This window comes from Vidua chalybeata, chromosome 16, assembly GCF_026979565.1.
Source record: "Vidua chalybeata isolate OUT-0048 chromosome 16, bVidCha1 merged haplotype, whole genome shotgun sequence".
Classification (NCBI taxonomy): Eukaryota; Metazoa; Chordata; class Aves; order Passeriformes; family Viduidae; genus Vidua; species Vidua chalybeata.
This window is the reverse complement of record NC_071545.1, coordinates 15,353,106-15,369,544: the sequence shown is the minus strand read 5'-3', so window position 1 is coordinate 15,369,544 and position 16,439 is coordinate 15,353,106. Positions and strand designations below refer to the sequence as shown.

Sequence of the window (16,439 nt, the reverse complement as noted above, 5' to 3'; positions counted from 1 at the left end):
ACAAAGGCAGCGGGTGAGGATGGCACTGAGCGACTCCAATTAGCAATGGAACACGTCCAGCCACGGCTCCTCGGCAGGACCCACGGCTGAGCTGCTGCTGATGGGGTAATTTGGATATTTCTGGGATTTTTCTGATGGCAGACCCTGAGAGGAGGAAGAGGAGGATCAGCCATGCCATGGAAAACCTGGATTTGCACCATGGCTCCCTTGAGGAGGGGAAGGACGATGCCCAGAGTGGGCACAAGCCTCAGCAGGGTCCCGCTGGCCCCAGGGACACCTCCCCTGAGCCCTGCAGCACTTTTGGGCACAGCTGAGGGGACAGCAGGGGTCACTGGTGCCAGGGTGGTGCAAAAGTCACCACAAGAGATTAATGAGGCCCTTCAGCATCCCACGCCACCAGAGCAGCAGCAAGAAGAGCTTTGCACTTCCCTGTGCCCTCCACCCAAGTGTCCAGCCTGCTCCTTGCCAGGTGCTGTGGGGTGCAGGGCTGTGCCAGCGCCCTGCCAGAGCTGTGCCCCAAGCACTGCCAGGGGTTGTGATCCCAAGAAAGCGCCAGGCAGGAGAAAACAAGAGCAGGAAGGATGTGGAGGGCGGGGAGGCGCAGCCCGCGGTGGCAGCGCTGCCAGGCTGGGGGATGGCACCGCTCCCACCCCGGCACTGGGAAAAGCACTTCCCTCACAGCTCCCACCACGGCCTCACCTCCAGGAAACCTCCTGACCAAAAAAAAAAAAAAAAAATCACAGCTCAGCCTTGCCCACAGCTGCCCCCAGGGGCGGGGTAAGCTGGGATTTGCCCCTCTCCGACATCCCTGCAGCATTAGGGAAATCCCTGAGCACAAAGGGGCCTCTCAGCATGGGGCTGCAGGGCCACAGGGCCACATCCTGCCCGGCATCTCGTGTCCACAGTGGGGACAGGCCCAGTGAGGGTAACTGATGGGACTGCAGGGCCATGTCCTGCCCAGCACCTCATGTCCTCAGTGGGGACAGGCCCAGTGAGGGTCCCTAATGGGGCTGGAGGGCCTCGTCCTGCCCAGCACCTCGTGTCCCAGTGGGGACAGGCCCAGTGAGGGTCCCTAATGGGGCTGCAGGAATTTGTCCTGCCCGGCACCTCCTGTGTCCCTCATGGGGACAGGCCCAGTGAGGTCCCTGATGGAGCTGCAGGGCAATGTCCTGCCTGGCACCTCCTGTGTCCCTCATGGGGACAAGCCCAGTGAGGGTCCCTGATGGGGCTGCAGGGCCATGTCCTGCCCAGCACCTCATGTCCTCAGTGGGGACAGGCCCAGTGAGGGTCCCCAATGGGGCTGGAGGGCTCGTCCTGCCCAGCACCTCGTGTCCCCCATGGGGACAGGCCCAGTGAGGGTCCCCGATGGGACTGCAGGGCCTCATCGTGCTCCCTGCCTGGCACCTCATGTCCTCAGTGGGGACAGGCCCAGTGAGGGTCCCTAATGGGGCTGCAGGGCCATGTCCTGCCCGGCACCTTGTGTCCCCAGTGAGGACAGGCCCAGTGAGGGTCCCTGATGGGGCTGCAGGGCATGTCCTGCCCAGCACCTCATGTCCTCAGTGGGGACAGGCCCAGTGAGGGTCCCTAATGGGGCTGGAGGGCCTCGTCCTGCCTGGCACCTCATGTCCTCAGTGGGGACAGGCCCAGTGAGGGTCCCCAATGGGGCTGGAGGGCCTCGTCCTGCCTGGCACCTCATGTCCTCAGTGGGGACAGGCCCAGTGAGGGTCCCTGATGGGCTGCAGGGCAATGTCCTGCCCAGCACCTCGTGTCCCCCATGGGGACAGGCCCAGTGACAGTCCCTGATGGGGCTGCAGGGCCTTGTCCTGCTCCCTGCCTGGCACCTCCTGTGTCCCTCATGGGGACAGGCCCAGTGAGGGTCCCCGATGAGGCTGCAGGAATTTGTCCTGCCCAGCACCTCGTGTCCCCCATGGGGACAGGCCCAGTGACAGTCCCCGATGGGCACATCCCCGCTGTGGGGACACCAGCTCTGCCCAGCCCCGCAGGGTGCAGCTGATCCCCCCCGGCAGGAGCTGTCCCACATTCCCTGGCAGCCCCACAGCTGGGGAAGTTTCTCAGCCACAAGCTGTGGGAAGCAGCAATTTTTTCCCCCTCTTTGCTGGCGTTGGAGCAGACTCAGCCAGCAAAGGCACCCACGCTCTCCCCCCGGGCAGGGCTGGAGCCAGCAGCAGAGCAGCACAGGCTTGGCTGGAGCAGGGAGCAGCTGGCCCAGCCCAGGGAGAGAGGGAGGGAGGATGGAGGAGAGGGAAAGCGCCACGTGCACGTGTTTTCATGGAGAGAGAGACAACTTTTCCAGCAGGGTCTGCCAAGGCAACACGCAGCCAGGGTACCAGAGAGCTCCTCTGCTCCACAGAGCTCCAGCATGATGTGGGGCAGCAACGCGGGCCCTGGCAGGCTGGGGTTCGGAGGAGAAACGTGGAATCTCCATTCTGGATTGAAAGGGGTCTCAGCAGATCCAGAGGGATCTGTTTTCCACTGGGTGGGTGGAAGGGAAAAGAGCATCGGTCACTGAGCAGGGCTCAAGCTGCTGGAGCAGGGGAAAAAATCCTTCCCACGCTCACCATGAACCCCCAGGCCGGAGGAGGGATTGCTCTGGACAATGGGAAGGCAGAGGGAGATGCTGGGAATAAAATTCCCCAATCCCACAGCGTTCCCTCCCTCCACAGGGGCTGTGCTGGAGCACAGAGCTCCTGTCCCACACTGTGACACCCCAAATCAGAGCGCTGCCACCCCCAATGGCACATCCCAAACGGAGCCCCTGCACAGGGCAGAGCTGCCAGCCCAGCTCAGCACGGCTTGCACCCAGGTCTGTGCTGGAGCTGGACTCCAGGCTCTGCCCTGCCCCCCTTCGACCTCCCCAGCTGCTTTTGGAGGCCAGGCCTTGAGCAATCCCCAAACATTGGCTGGAGCTGGCCCCAATTCCTTGCCTTCGGTGACCTCGGGTCACAGCAGGAATCCAGTCCTGCAGCTTTGTGCTCCCACGGAGCTCGCTTGGCACCGCGGGCTCCCAGGAAAACCCCTGGAGGTGCAGGGGGCTCTGTGAGGCACCAGGCACTGCAGGGAGCACCTCCCACCCCCGAGAACACCCCGGGACTGGGAGGGCTCCTGGGAAAGGAAAGGTATTTTCCCCAAGGACTGAGGCAAATACCTCTCTACTCCTGCTTTTCCCCGTGCCAGGGCTGTGGGACCGGGGTCACCACGGCAGGACCACAGCAAACCCCACAGCCCACCAGGGCCAGCACCTCCTGCTCAAACTCACCCAGACCTGCCCCGAGAGCCTGATTTTTAGGGAGAGGGTGCAATCCCAGTGCCCTGCGGGAGGTCAGCTGTTAGTCACATAGAACAGGGAAAACTGATCTGCACCACAGGCCAGCGAGGACACAAATCCTGGTCCACTCCACGAGCCCCCGAACCCCCACCCTATAGGAAGAGGTCATGGGTGCTACACTCGAGCCTTGCAGAGCCCAGTAAAGCACACACAGGGTAGGAAGGAAGGCACAAGCCACCCTGCTGTCCCTTTGGGGCCGGTTTTCTCCTCCTGCTCTGCCAGCCAGCTCACCTGGCAGCGAGGGGTGCGCTGGGCACGGGGCAGGGGGACACATCTGCACCCCCAGCCCGGCCCCTGCCCAGGCAGGGGGAGAACAGGCGCTGCTCTGTGAGTGCTGGGCCCAGGGAAGTTCAATAGTTTACTCCCAATATTTGTCTTGGCCGGGCAGCCCAGCTCGCTGGAGGAAATGGGGCAGGGGGAGGGCTCCAAACATCCTCTGCATTCCTTGAACGAGAGCAAAGCCAGCGCCGGGGCACCCGCGCTCGGGGTCACCCAGTGCGAGGCCTTTTGTGTTTAGAAATCCTGCAATAAAACTTCCAGGGGTGCCGTTTTCCAGAAAGCAGCAGGGGGGTGAGGGGCCTCGGTCCCAGCCCTCAGCTCCACACGTAAACTGCTCCCTTCTCCCAAAAAGCCCCAAGTCACAGCTCCTGCACAAGATCCGCTGAGCTGGGCACAGCACCCCGAGCCTCCCGTTCCGCCGGGGGTTCCCCTTGACCTCCCCCTCCAAAAGTCAACCCTGCTGTCACTGCCCCCATTGCACAATGCTGGCACCAGCTCCATCCCACAGCACTGCTGGGAAACTCGGGATCAACCCAGGACCATCAGGGTTCCGAGCTCCAAAAATGACATTTTTTCAACCAAGCTCCTTAAAGACGAGGGATGCCCCTTGCCAGGGAGCTGAGCTTATCTCCAGCTGAACAGGGCAGGGGCAGATAAGGGGCTGGGGTGGCCGTGGGAGCCGGGCAGGCGAGGATCTCCTGAGATAACCCCAGAGCCAGCTGCTCCTGCTGATAAACCCGGCTGAAGGGGGTGCCAGTGCCAGTCCTGGGGTGCTGGGCACGCTGCCACCCGTGCCTATGGCAAGGGGAACACAGAGCCCCCAGAAAGAGGGAACAGCCCCAGAAGGGCGCTTGCAAAACCCAAAGAGGGATTTGGGTGCCCAGCACGAGCCAGCAGCCACTCCGAGGGGGCTTCATCCCCACACTCCAGCACCTTGCAGGGTCTCCCACATGCCCAAGGCTCAGCCAGTGCAGCCCAGCTGCCAGGCAAGAGCAGGGAACACTTCCAGGCAAAGCTGACTACTCACCCGCTTACAACTAATTAGGGCTCATCTTAATTAAATCCTGCTAACCATGAACGGCCCCAAGGCCAGAATAAACTGATTTACCCGGGATGGCCTCTGGCTGCTCGTGAGGGGCTGCTGGTCTGGTGGGGAAGGAGCCAGCCCTGTGCTGGACACACGAGGCAGGAGCTGCCAGGGGTGGGGAAGAGCCCCTGGGGAGCTTCCCATCAGTGCCCAGGGAATGCCAGCTCAGCCAGGTGGCAGGGCCACGTTCCCAAGGGTGGGAGCTCAGCCTGCCAAGGCTGGAGCAGAGGGATTAGCCCTCCCACCACCTTTTGTGCTGCTCGTGGCTTTAAGGGGATTAGTCCCTGTAATTCCAGAGAGGGTTTAATCACAGAACACCCCGGGGAGCAGCGGGGCTCTGGCTGGGGAAGCAGTGACCCCACTCCCAGCAGATGGGCATGGAGAGGTCCAGGAGTACCTTTGGACACCCAGGCACTGCTGCTCCTGGCCCCACTCCTTCCCCAAGCATCCCTGGGACAGCTCAGTGCCAGGCTGGAGACCCTCCCAAGGGAAAGACCCAGAGCCAGGCAGTCCAGATTGTGCAGCCTGGGGAAGAGGAGGCTCCAGGGAGACCTCAGAGCCCCTTCCAGGGCCTAAAGGTGCTCCAGGAAAGCTGGAGAGGGACTGGGGACAAGGGATGGAGGGACAGGACACAGGGAACGGTTCCCACTGCCAGAGGGCAGGGATGAGTGGGATATTTGGAATAAATCCTTCCCTGGGAGGGTGGGCAGGCCCTGGCACAGGGTGCCAGAGCAGCTGTGGCTGATCCCTGGCAGTGCCCAAAGCCAGGCTGGACACAGCAGCCTGGGATGGTGGAAGGTGTCCCTGGCATGGCAGGGCTGGATTAACTGACCTGCCCCTTCCACCCCAAACCATTCCAGAATCCTCTGCCCACTGAGCAGCCTCTCACACTTTCACAGCACTGGCACCTGCAGGGAATTGTCTTTCTCCCCTTCCCAGTGCTCATAAAACTACTAAAATTTGGCTTTCACAGGCTCACCACTAACAAACATCCCACACCAGCTTATTGCACCTGGAAACAAACTCCTGCAAAGCTTTAGTGGGAAAAGAAGCCACTGAGCCAACAAAACCCAGCTCCACGTCTGGATATGGTCTGAACAGCAATGGAACCAAAACATTCAGGAGTCCAGGCAAAATGTAATGAAATTAAATTACAATATGGATCTTGCCAGAAAGAATTATGTCAACAACTGGAGGTTCAATTCCTTATTTATGGAGACCTGTGGATCTGGAGAAAGCCTCAACTGATTGCAAGTTTAATTTTTGCTCTCTCATATCCCAGCCTGGAGTCTCCCACCACCAGTGCCTGTAAAATCTCCAGAGACAGAGCAAAGGACTGGGAGACAGAACCAGCTCAGAACAAACCTTCACTTACACCCTGAGCTCTTTTACAGTGCTGGGTACATCACTGGCCCTCACTCTCCCAGACTGGAGGGCAGGAATGAACAGCACAGAAGTGATGCCACATCATCAGGGCTGTGAGCACTCAAGGAATGGTGCTTTATGGGTGAAAAGGAGCTCTTTAGAACCTCTTTTAAGTCAGGAGTGTCTGGAAGCCTTGGCCCCCTCCAGCCTGGGAGTTCACACTGGAAGTCAGCAGCACTGGCACCTTTGCTCCCCGCGTTTCCATTCCCCACCAGCAATCCCACAACTCCAGCACCTCCTACCCAGGTGGGAGCAGCCCCACGTGCCAGCAGGTCCAGATCCTGCCCCTGGGGATGATTTATCCCTCCACACTGCACAGCAGCACTGGGACAGCCCTGGATAACCAGCTGGGAGCGTGCAGCACATCCCCTTCTCCACAACTCGCGCGGGTCTCGGGAATAAACAGAGGATACCAAAAAAAAAAAAAAAAACAAAAAACCACCAAACCAGCCCAAACCCAATATTGTTTTAAGGTTTCCTCTGCCATGTCAAGCCCACGAGCCCGAGCAGGCTGGAGCAGCTCCAAGGGATGGAGCAGAGGCACAGCAGAGGCTCTGTGCCGCTGCCAGGGCACACGCTGAAGGCCCTGCCGCTGCCAGAAGATTTTTAATTTATTCTAAACCATTTAATAGTTCTGCCATTGAACAGAGCCATCGACAGCTGGCTGGGAGCCCACTAGTGAGCGGGGCTGGGTTTGAAGGAAAGCTGCTGGAGCCCATCCCTGAGAGCCGAGGGGGCTGGGGAGAGCTGCACTTCCAGCAGCTCCTAGTTAATATCAGCTTCCCAATCATTCCGAGGGAAAGTTTTTGATTACTCGGGATGCAGAAGGGATCAGCACCGGCTGGACCACCCGCAGCATCCCCGGGTGCCGGCAGCACCAGCAGCGCCCTGCAGCCGGGTCCGGGCTGGGGGCAGCACCCCCGCACCCTCCCGGGGAGCTGGGGGGTCCGGGGTGACCCCACCGTCCCCTCGGGAGCGTGTGGCTCCGGGAACAAAGGCTCTTGGCAGGGCACGGCCCCTCGCGATGCTAATCTGCCTCTCGCCTCCCCCCCGGCTTTGTGTTTCACTAAAAATACCGCGGCGGAGGAAGTTCGTGCGGCGGGGTGATGCTCTCCTCCCCGGGAGGGGCTTCCTGCGCTGCCCCGGCACCGAAATAGCCCCCAGCCCGCTCCTGCGGGGCCAGCCAGCAGCGGGGGACGCCGCTCAGCCCCCGCCCTGCCCGTACAAAAGGAAGCTCCTGGCATCCGAGCCCCCTTCCCAAAGCACCGGGAGGATGCGCGACCCCGGCGCTCACCCCGCCCGGCTCCTGCGCCTCGCACTCCCCCGGGAAACGGCTCGTCCAGAACCGGGAGCGCTTCCAGCAGGATTGGGCTCAGCTCCCCGCCAGCACCTCCTCCGAGTGTCGTGGTGATGCCCAGCACACGCTGCTCATCCCAGCCAGAGCTCCGCGAATCCCACTGGCGGCCCCAAACTCGCACCAACAGAGGGAACAGGGTCAATGCACAGGGGACGGGCACCGGGGGCTGTGTGGGGCACGGGATCTGCCCCATCCTCTGGGATGTGGAGCCTCCCAGCCCCTGCAGCAGCGCGAGCTCCCAAAATCATCCCGGAATCCTGCGGATGGAAAGGGACCTCCGAGTCCAGCTCATTCGGACACCTTCCATTACCCCAGGTCCAGCCTGACCCTGGACACTCCCAGGGATGAGGATTTGCATCCCCACGTGCCCCAGCCCCCACTGCCGAGCTGGAGCTGCTCCAGAGCCCACCCCAGCCCGGTGACACGCGATGCCACAGCCCGGCGACATCAATAATGCAGCGGGGTCAGCACCAGCGTCCCCACAGCTCCGCCCGACTGCTGCCGCTGCTTTGGCATGGAAATCCCAAAAGGAGGGATCCCTGTGCCGCTCCTGGCTGAGCTCCCACCCAACACAACCCCTCGGGGCCACAGGGGTGCCCATGGCAAGGACTCTGGGGCTTGGCAGAGGCTCTCCAGGCGCTTTCCCTTCCTCATCCCATCCCATGTCCTCAGCCAGGAGCAGCGCCCACGCTGCAGGTGCACAGCTGGCTTTGCAAAGTGGTTTTTTTTTTAAGGCAGAAATGGGCAGAGCCCCCAGGGTGGCACATCCCTGCTGCCCCCTGGGCACAAACACGGCTTCCCCTCAGCTCTGCCCTCCCAGACCCACGGCATCCCCAAAACAGCTGCTGTGGGAAGGGCAGGGAACGCACCAGGACACAGCCACAGCTCCCGGGGCTCTGTGCCCGAGGGCTTGCCCACACCTCTCCCTGCACAGCAGGAGCCTCACCAGGCTGTGCCAGGGCTGAGCTTTGCCATCCTCCCCCTCCCACAGACCCGAGCCTGCCACGGGCAGTGGAAGATGCTGCAGGGAAGTGCTTTAACTCAAACCATCCACTTATTTATTTTTTTTTAATTGCATAATTGCTGCAGACATTTCTGCTCATGTTTGGTTTTATTACATCTCTGTGGTTATTCTACAAGCCCTAAATTTTGGGCCTCAACTGAGCTGGCAAAGTGCTCCAGAAACATCTGTCCTGAGTTACTCCCCTCGCAGAGCTGTGGCAGGAGACATCACAACACAGGGGGTTATTTGCAACAAAAGTTCTTACTCCTGACCCAAAGAGAAGGGTAAATATTGACTGCCTTGAGCTCAGCACTGACCCTACAGCTGGTCCCTACAGGCGCCCAGCCCTCGTCCTTCAGAGAGCAGCACAGCTGTCCCCGGACAGGCAGGGGGCTCAGGAGCTGCCACCACCCCTGTGTCACCCCAGGGACACCGTGTCACCCCAGGGACACCAGCCTGCTGCCTCCAGTTCCTGCCAGCAGCGATCCTCAGGTGACACATCCCTCCCCAGCACAGGACAGTCAACAACCAGCCACTAATTCCCCTCCACTGAAATTCCCAGCAGCTCCAAGATGCGGGTTTGTCCTCCAAAGGATAAACTCTGGAGAAGTTTATCCTTCACAAAGGTTGTAAAGGTCCCTTTGCACACCCACCCCCTGCAGACCAGAGCATGAAGGAAGGGAATTGCATCACCCCCAACGCCTCTCTGGCTTTGCTGTTGCTCTTGTTTCTCCTACAAACACACCTGGAGAAGGCAGCAAGTCCCAAGGACATGCCCAATGGCCATAACAGGGTCCCAGTGCCAGCACATCCCTCCCAGTGCCCAGCAGGAATGGGACAGCAGAGCCACAGCCCCTGCAAAGGTGCTGCCAGCCCTGGCCAGGACGCCTGCCCACCACGGACACCTCTGGAATGACCAGCAGCACCCAGGTGAGGTCCTGGCAGCCCTGCAGCTCCCCTGCCTTTCACACACCACCAGCCCAGGCGTTTAACGACAGCCACCCGTGGCCCAAAGGCACCTTTGCCATCAAAGCAGCTCACACCCAGCACCTGGAGCAGCCCCTGCCACGCTGGGACCCCCAGCCCCCACCTCTGCACCTGCCAGGCAGGGCACAGCCAGAGCCCTGGGAACAGCCTGGTGGCCACCAGAACCTGCTGGGGACAGGGGAGCACCTGGCATGGAGCACAACGTGCCCTGCCAGGGGACAGAGTGGGACAAACCCCCCCCAGCCCAGCAGACACAGGAATGGGCACAATTCTGTGGGACAGGGCAGGGCAGCCCTGGCTCCCCGTGCCACCACGGCCACACAGGGCACTGTCCCCACGGCGCTGGGGACAGCAGAGCTGTGACAGCCACAGCTGCTGGCTGCCAGCCCTGCTCCCAGGGCAGGATTTTAAATACGTGCTGATTATTCATGGCATCACCGAGGTTCCTGGAGCACGAGGTGCTGGGCACCAGGTCCCTGCCGGGGTGCACGGTGACCTCCCCACCCATGGCAGCTCCAGGGGGGGTGGCAGGGCTGTGCCCACCCTCCCTGCTCCATCACAAGCACCAGATTTCCCTCCTCGGTTTGTTTCTGCTCGTCTCTTCAGGCTGCCCTGAAGAACCCCGGCCTCAAATCCAGGCAAACTCCAGCCTTTCTATAAACAAACGCTGCTCACAAAAATGCAGCTCCCTGGAGCAGCCCGGAGCACCGGCCCCGGTGAGCAGCCTGGGGCCACAGGTCTGCAGGGGGGAAGGAGCTGCCTTCTTCTCCTTCACTGAACGCCTCCAGGAAGCTCAGAAAAGCCCTAAATCTGGCTGGGGACAAATCTCTGAGCGTATCCCAGCTGTCACAGCCTCACTGCAGCAGAGATCTCCCAAAAACCCCCTCACACTCGGGAACTGAACATTCCAGTGCCTGTGATCTGCTGGATTAGGGTCAGGCTCGAGCTGCCCCGTGGGGGACACAGTGCTGGGGCTGAGCAGGTCAGAAATCGGGGTCCACCACCCCTTCTCCACCACGCCCTGCCTCCTGCCACTTTGGCAGCCAGCAAGAGGGACACACCAACCAGCCCAGGAGCCTGGAGCAGGTTTCACCACCTTGAGTCAGGTAGGATGGCAAAGCACAGGAGCAGGATGCAGGTCCTGCTGCTCCGGCCACCCCTGACCCGATCCCAGAGTCACACAGGGCCCTGGCACAGAGAAGTGACCGTGGCAGGACAGCTGGCAGTGCCCAGCTCTCCCGAGAGCTGCCGAGGCAGGAGCAAACCACCCCAACGTGCTCAGCAGCCCGACCCCATCCCCACGAGGGAGGAATCCCCCTGGAGCCAGCTCCCCTTGTCCAGCCCAAACATCAGCCCTGTCTCCAGCACAGTGAGCACTGAACAGCCCCTCTGGGGGGAACACGGGCTCTCCTCCCCACTCCCAGCCCTGCTCTGCTCTCCCTGTCCCACCCTCTCCTTGGAGGAGCCAAAACCCAAAGGCCGGAAAGGACCGTCCTGTTCCCCCGGCCTGACTTCCCGTCAGCTCCCGCTGCTGGATCCCGACCAGCACACGGAACAGAGCAGGAGAGGAAATGCCCCGTGTGGAGAGCCACCCTCTCCTTGGAATGGCTCCTCTCCCACCCCTGTCCCAGGGGGGCTCCGACCCCCAGGGGAAACACAGCCACCACCACCCTCACGCAGGCCTGCCGACAGCTTCAGATCAGGCAATACATAAAGAAAAACAAAACACAGCCTCCAAGCCTGCCCCAGGGAAGGGGGATCCTTCTGTGCAAGAGCCCAAACAGCTCCAGAGGTGAGACCCCCGCTCTCCTGCCGGGCTGCTCTGCCTCACACCAGCATCGCCCCTTATCTGCACAGGGGGATTTCTGCACGAGGGGCTCCTGAGGACACAAGGCTTTCCCGACTTTCCCATGGATCCCCTCCTGGCAGCCCAGTGGCCACTTCTGGGCCAGCACTCAGCCACCACCCCCACTGCGAGGGGACAGAGACCGACCTGGCAGTGCAGCCCCTGCAGGGCCCCCAGGGAGGAGGAGGAGGAGGAGGAGGAGGAGGAGGGTGCCCAGGCAGCTCCCTGCTGAAGAGGCTGTTGAGCAGCCCAGAGCAGCAAGCACAGGACAGGGGGGACACGAATGGGAGGGGACAGACGGCCGTGGAGCAGGGTGACACAATGCCCACCCAGCTCCTGGCACGCTCCCAGCTGGGGCAGGGGCAGCCCGGAGCCAGCCCCGCTATCAGCCCCGCACAAGCCTGCGCCGTCTCCGCCAGCCCCGCAGCCATGGAAACTGGACGTTTTCCACCCCGAATTCCTTCCCTTTTGGAAAGGAGTTCACCAATAAAAGGCACTTAGTGCCGAATCCCAGTCCAGACCCAGGCCGCTTAAAAGAGCCAATTAACTTCCTATTTCAGCAAAAAAGCTGCGAACATGCTCAGCCCAGATGTTCCCTCCCTCCTGCAAATAATGGAGGGAGAGAAGCTCATTCATGAGCTCCAGCTTGGCCACAGCCCTGCTCTGGGCAGCCTGTGATCCAGGCTGGGACACCAACCTCGGCTGAGGCACCGTGGGTCACCGTCCCCAGGACTGGCAGCCCCCCAGAGCCCCCCAGCAGCTCAGGAGACCCTCGGGGGCACCAGAGAGGAGGGAATGCACAGCCCCCAACAGCCAGTGCTGCCTGGAGCGAGGGATTCCACAGGGCAGCTTGGGACACCGGGGGTCCCCAGGGTGACAGTCACACACAGAAGGGCTTTCTCTGACGGGACAAGCCATGTTCAAGGAGGAAGGAGATGCCAGGGGGGTCCCACACGCTCCCCACAGCCCCACTGTGCCCTCACCTTCCTGCTGCCGTGCGAGGAGAAGCTGTGGGAATGCCTCTGGAGGCTGCCCCCGCTCAGATCCAGCTGCGGCTTCCAGACCTCGCCGTTGTCGCTGGCCAGGCCCTTGGCAGGGGGCACGGCCGAGCCCAGCAGGATCCCGTTGTGCACCATGTCCTCGGTGCAGGTGAGCCGCAGGCTGCACAGGTACTCGTCCGTCTCCTTGTCCACCACCAGCAAGCGCGTCTCCGTCTCCACGGCCTTGATGCGCTGCACCACCTGGGAATGACAGGGACAGCTCAGCTGGAGCCCGGGGGACACTCAGGGGGTGCACACAAGGGCCATCAGCTCCCCCCAGTGCTGCAGCCCCGCTCTGGGTAAAGGGTTACGCTCCTTTCTGGGGCAGGAAGGGCAAGAACGCAGCTTTGGGAGATCCCTGGGGATCTCTTCCAGCCACACAGCAGCGCTGCCCAGACCACCCAGGATCACCCTGCCCAGCTACCTGGGATCACCTCCTGCTCAGCCAAGAGCTTCCAGAGGCTGTCACTGCCCCTCAGGCATCAGCAACCCTCTGCCTGGCACTGTCCTGTGCAGGGACAGCCCAATCTGTCCCACCAAGCAAACACCCAAAATCTCCTCAATCCAGGGTGTCCTTCTACTCCTGTACCCAGGGCAGGGCATGAGCCAGGGGGCACAAGAAGGCTCCAAGCACCAGTGTGGGCAGTGAGGTGCTGGACTGTCCCCCCACTCACACCATTGTGCGGGCTAGGGGTAGATTTAGGAAGGAACAACCCCAATCCATGCACCCATCCCCAGCCCGTGCTGGGATCAGCAGAGAGAAGGGAGCCAGTGCTGGGAGCAGGAGATGAGCCCATCCCTGGCAGGATCCAGCTCCAGGCAGGGCTGAATGGGGACATTGTCCTGCTGTGCCCGGCTCCTTTGCAGGGATCAGGGACTGGCAGAGGCTCCGACAGGCACTGACACTGCAGAGAGCCAGGAGGAGCTGATCCCACAGCCAGGCAGGGGGTAAATCCCCCAGAGCGGGCTGGGATGGAAACGGGGAAAACCCAGAACAGCCACAGGGAAACCACCTCCGGGATGGACACTGGGTGGCAGCCTGTAGCCACAGGAGCACCTCCAGACTCGCTGCTGGCACTGCCAAGGCACCTCTCCCTGCACAGGCCTTCATCCCGAGGAGGAGGAGGGGTGCATTGCTGCTCAGCTGCCATCCCCAGCCATGGGGCGGCCCTGAACACCCCAGACGTGCTGGGAACCCCCCAAAAGCAGCCCGGGGCTCCTTGCAGGGCTCCTGCTCTGATCTAGGTCACAGTGGCCAGACACGCCAAGGTTAGAGCGACAAACGAGCTTAATACACAATTAACCAGCATTTATTTACTCCCTGCAGGCTGCACTCAAGGTCAACAGAGCCGGTATCTGCAAACAAGAAAAAACAAACAGCCTGCAAGAAATGTACAGGCTGCAGACAGGGCTGAACTAACTCATCCACTGCAGCCCCTGCCCGCACGGCAGCGATCCCAGGCTCCCACCCGAAACCAGCCTGGACTGTGCTGATCCATCAGGCCCAGAAAATCCATCTGCTCCCGTTCAGATCCGTTTACATCTGACATCCCACGGTGCTGCTGACACCAGCAGTGCCTGTGCAGGGACACTTCTCCCACAGGGGACCTGGCAGCAGCAGCAAACGCACGGCAGCAAAGATGCGGATGGGGAAGGTGCTGGCCCTGCAGTGCCATCCCCAAGAGCCTGCAACTGAGGTGCTCCAGGCAGCACAGGGGATCACAGGGGTCCCACAGACTGCAGAGAAACTCAGAGGGTCCACAGAAGGGTCCAGAGCTGGTGTGGAGCAGTGCTGGGCTCACTCCATGGCCGAGCCCTCCAGCAGCCACAGCGAGAGCGGCGATGGAGCAAAGGTCCCAAAAGTGCCGGGGGCTGAGCCAGGCAGGGGTGGAGAGTGGCACAGAGCAGCCCCTTGCCCCCTCCCCACGAGCAGGATGAGCAGAAGGGGCTGTGAGGAGCCCCCCAAGGCAGCAGGTCTCCCTGGGGACAGAGCAGAGAGGTGGGAGGCAAAGCAGCAGCTCCCGGCAAGCTCCTGTCCGGCATCGTACCCGCTTCCGAGCCATGCTCCCAGCCTGGAGTCCTGCAGGCTTCTGGAGACAATGCAGCCCGCCCTGCTCATCTGGGACCTCCTCAGCACCCGACCCAGCCCCAGGATTTCCGCAGCTCCACCCATGCAGACTTTACCCCTGGCGACGGCAGCGCCAGCCCGGCAGCGCCAGCCGCGGGCCCTTCCACCCTTGCCAAACAGCAGCGCCCAGGAAGGACTCATGGTGCCACCAGCAGCAGCTCCTGCAGAGGTGCCCGTGCCCTGCTCCATGCTGCCAGGCTCCCCGGGCACCAGGAGCCTTTCTGTGCTCAGGGAGCTGTGCCTCTGCCTGGTTCCGAGGAAACCAGGATGCAACTCTGAGACAGAGCACGCTCTGCCTTCGCTCCTTGGGCAAGGCCAAGAAAAAAAACAGAGAACAAAGACAAAAATGCTGCCAGCTTCAGCTGGAAACACAGTTACACCCAGGAGCAAGGCCTTGTGTGCTGCGGGCTCCCCGATGCAAGTGGAGAAGTGTTACTTGTTCAAGGCTGGGCAAGGAGCAGCACGAGGAAGGGCCACGGTGAGGTGGCTGCTCAGAGCCATCGTGTGACCCGCCAGGGCATCGCCCTTGCCATGGCCCATCAGTGCTGGGTGGTTTTGGGGGAAGGAAGAGGTTCTTGTGGTATCGAGGCAGAAAAAGGGTGATCCCAGAGCAGGCAGGGCTCCCAGCACTTGCACTCTCACTCTCTGCTCCCAGTGCTACGGCAGCCAGAGCGGGCACCGAGTTAGTTCCTGGGCACCCTGGATGGGGACACCCTGTTCCAATCACTGCTCTGCAGCAGCCAGCGAGTGCCAGTGCTCCATCCTGCCGCCAGCAGCAAAACAAAAAAAAAAAAAAAAACAAAAAAAAAAAGCAAGAATGGAAATTCCCCCTCCCATTTCACTTGACCTACTGGGAAGCCCCAGCACGTTTCAAAGGCACAGCTGGCTCCGCTATCGCCCGTCCCCAGCAGCCCAGCACCAGCAGGGAGCTCTGGTGGCTTCCAAGGCACCACAGGAACACAGCCCTCCTTCCTGCCCAGCCACATCAAAGATGGGGATCCTCCTTCAAGGGGTTGAAATCACGCTCAGAACAAACATCAACTTTCACACGGCCGGCTCAGAGCATCAAAACAAGCTCAACTCGCCACCAAACCCCACCAGGCTCATCGAGAGGAGTCCAGGGGGCTTTACTGGAGCCACCTGGAAGGCTCAGCTTCACCTCCAGCACAGCAACATCCACACCTGGGCTGAGGTCTGGGAACACAGCCCCCCAAAACTCTGCGGGGTCGAGGCACATCCCAGCTCTGCCCCCATGCAGCGCTGGCAGCGGGGCTGAGCAGATGTTTTAAGTTACTAAAACACCAAATCCTGCAGAGCCCCACAAACCACGAGGCAAATTGTGCCCCTGCCAGGCTCCGAGTGTCCAGCAGGAATGGAGCAGCTGCTTGAACTTCACTGCTTGCTGTTTTGTTTTTTTTCCTCATTGCTCGTTTTTTTTCTGCTTTTTTTTTTTTTTTTTGGGTTTTTTAGACTAAACTGCCTGACAAATGCAAGTTTCAATTTTACAAGGAGACAATACCACAGCCTGAAACAGCTTCTGTTGGAGAGTAGAGAAACGGCAGCCTTGGACCTGCCCAGTCCCAGCGTGGTCGGAAGAGCCCCGGCTCCCCTCCGAGCCCTATCGCCCTCTGGCCAGCCCAACTGCTGAACATCTGCACAGCTTTATCTGGAGATTTCAGGCATCTTCCTACACTCGGGGCTGCACAGGCAGGCGCAGCTCGCCCAAAGCAGCCAAGAAAACCCACAGCAGAGCCGGAAATAAAGCCCGGGTCTCCCCATTCCTTTCCACCACAGATTGCATAACGCGGCAGAGCCCTGCCCAGCCCCACACACACCTTCGCCTTTCCCACCTTGACACGGCTGCAGCGTCCTGCGCCCCGCAGCGCGACCCCCGCACGGAGCTGCGGGTCCCGGGCCACGCAAAGCCCGGCCCTGGCATTT

At 61.1% G+C, this 16,439-nt stretch overlaps 1 protein-coding gene across 1 annotated transcript in view; it reads right to left on the bottom strand.

The window, feature by feature from the left end:
• The window catches only part of NHERF2 (NHERF family PDZ scaffold protein 2), a 31,410-nt gene extending 16,962 nt beyond the window's left edge, over positions 1-14,448 (bottom strand). The window contains exons 1-2 of the mRNA XM_053957273.1: positions 14,419-14,448; positions 12,314-12,571 (exon numbers count right to left, since the gene is read on the bottom strand). Coding sequence (XP_053813248.1) covers positions 12,314-12,571; positions 14,419-14,433 — 273 coding nt within the window. The 5' untranslated portion in view covers positions 14,434-14,448. The remainder of the gene's footprint in view (positions 1-12,313; positions 12,572-14,418) is intronic.
• Between the last annotated feature and the right edge of the window lie 1,991 nt (positions 14,449-16,439).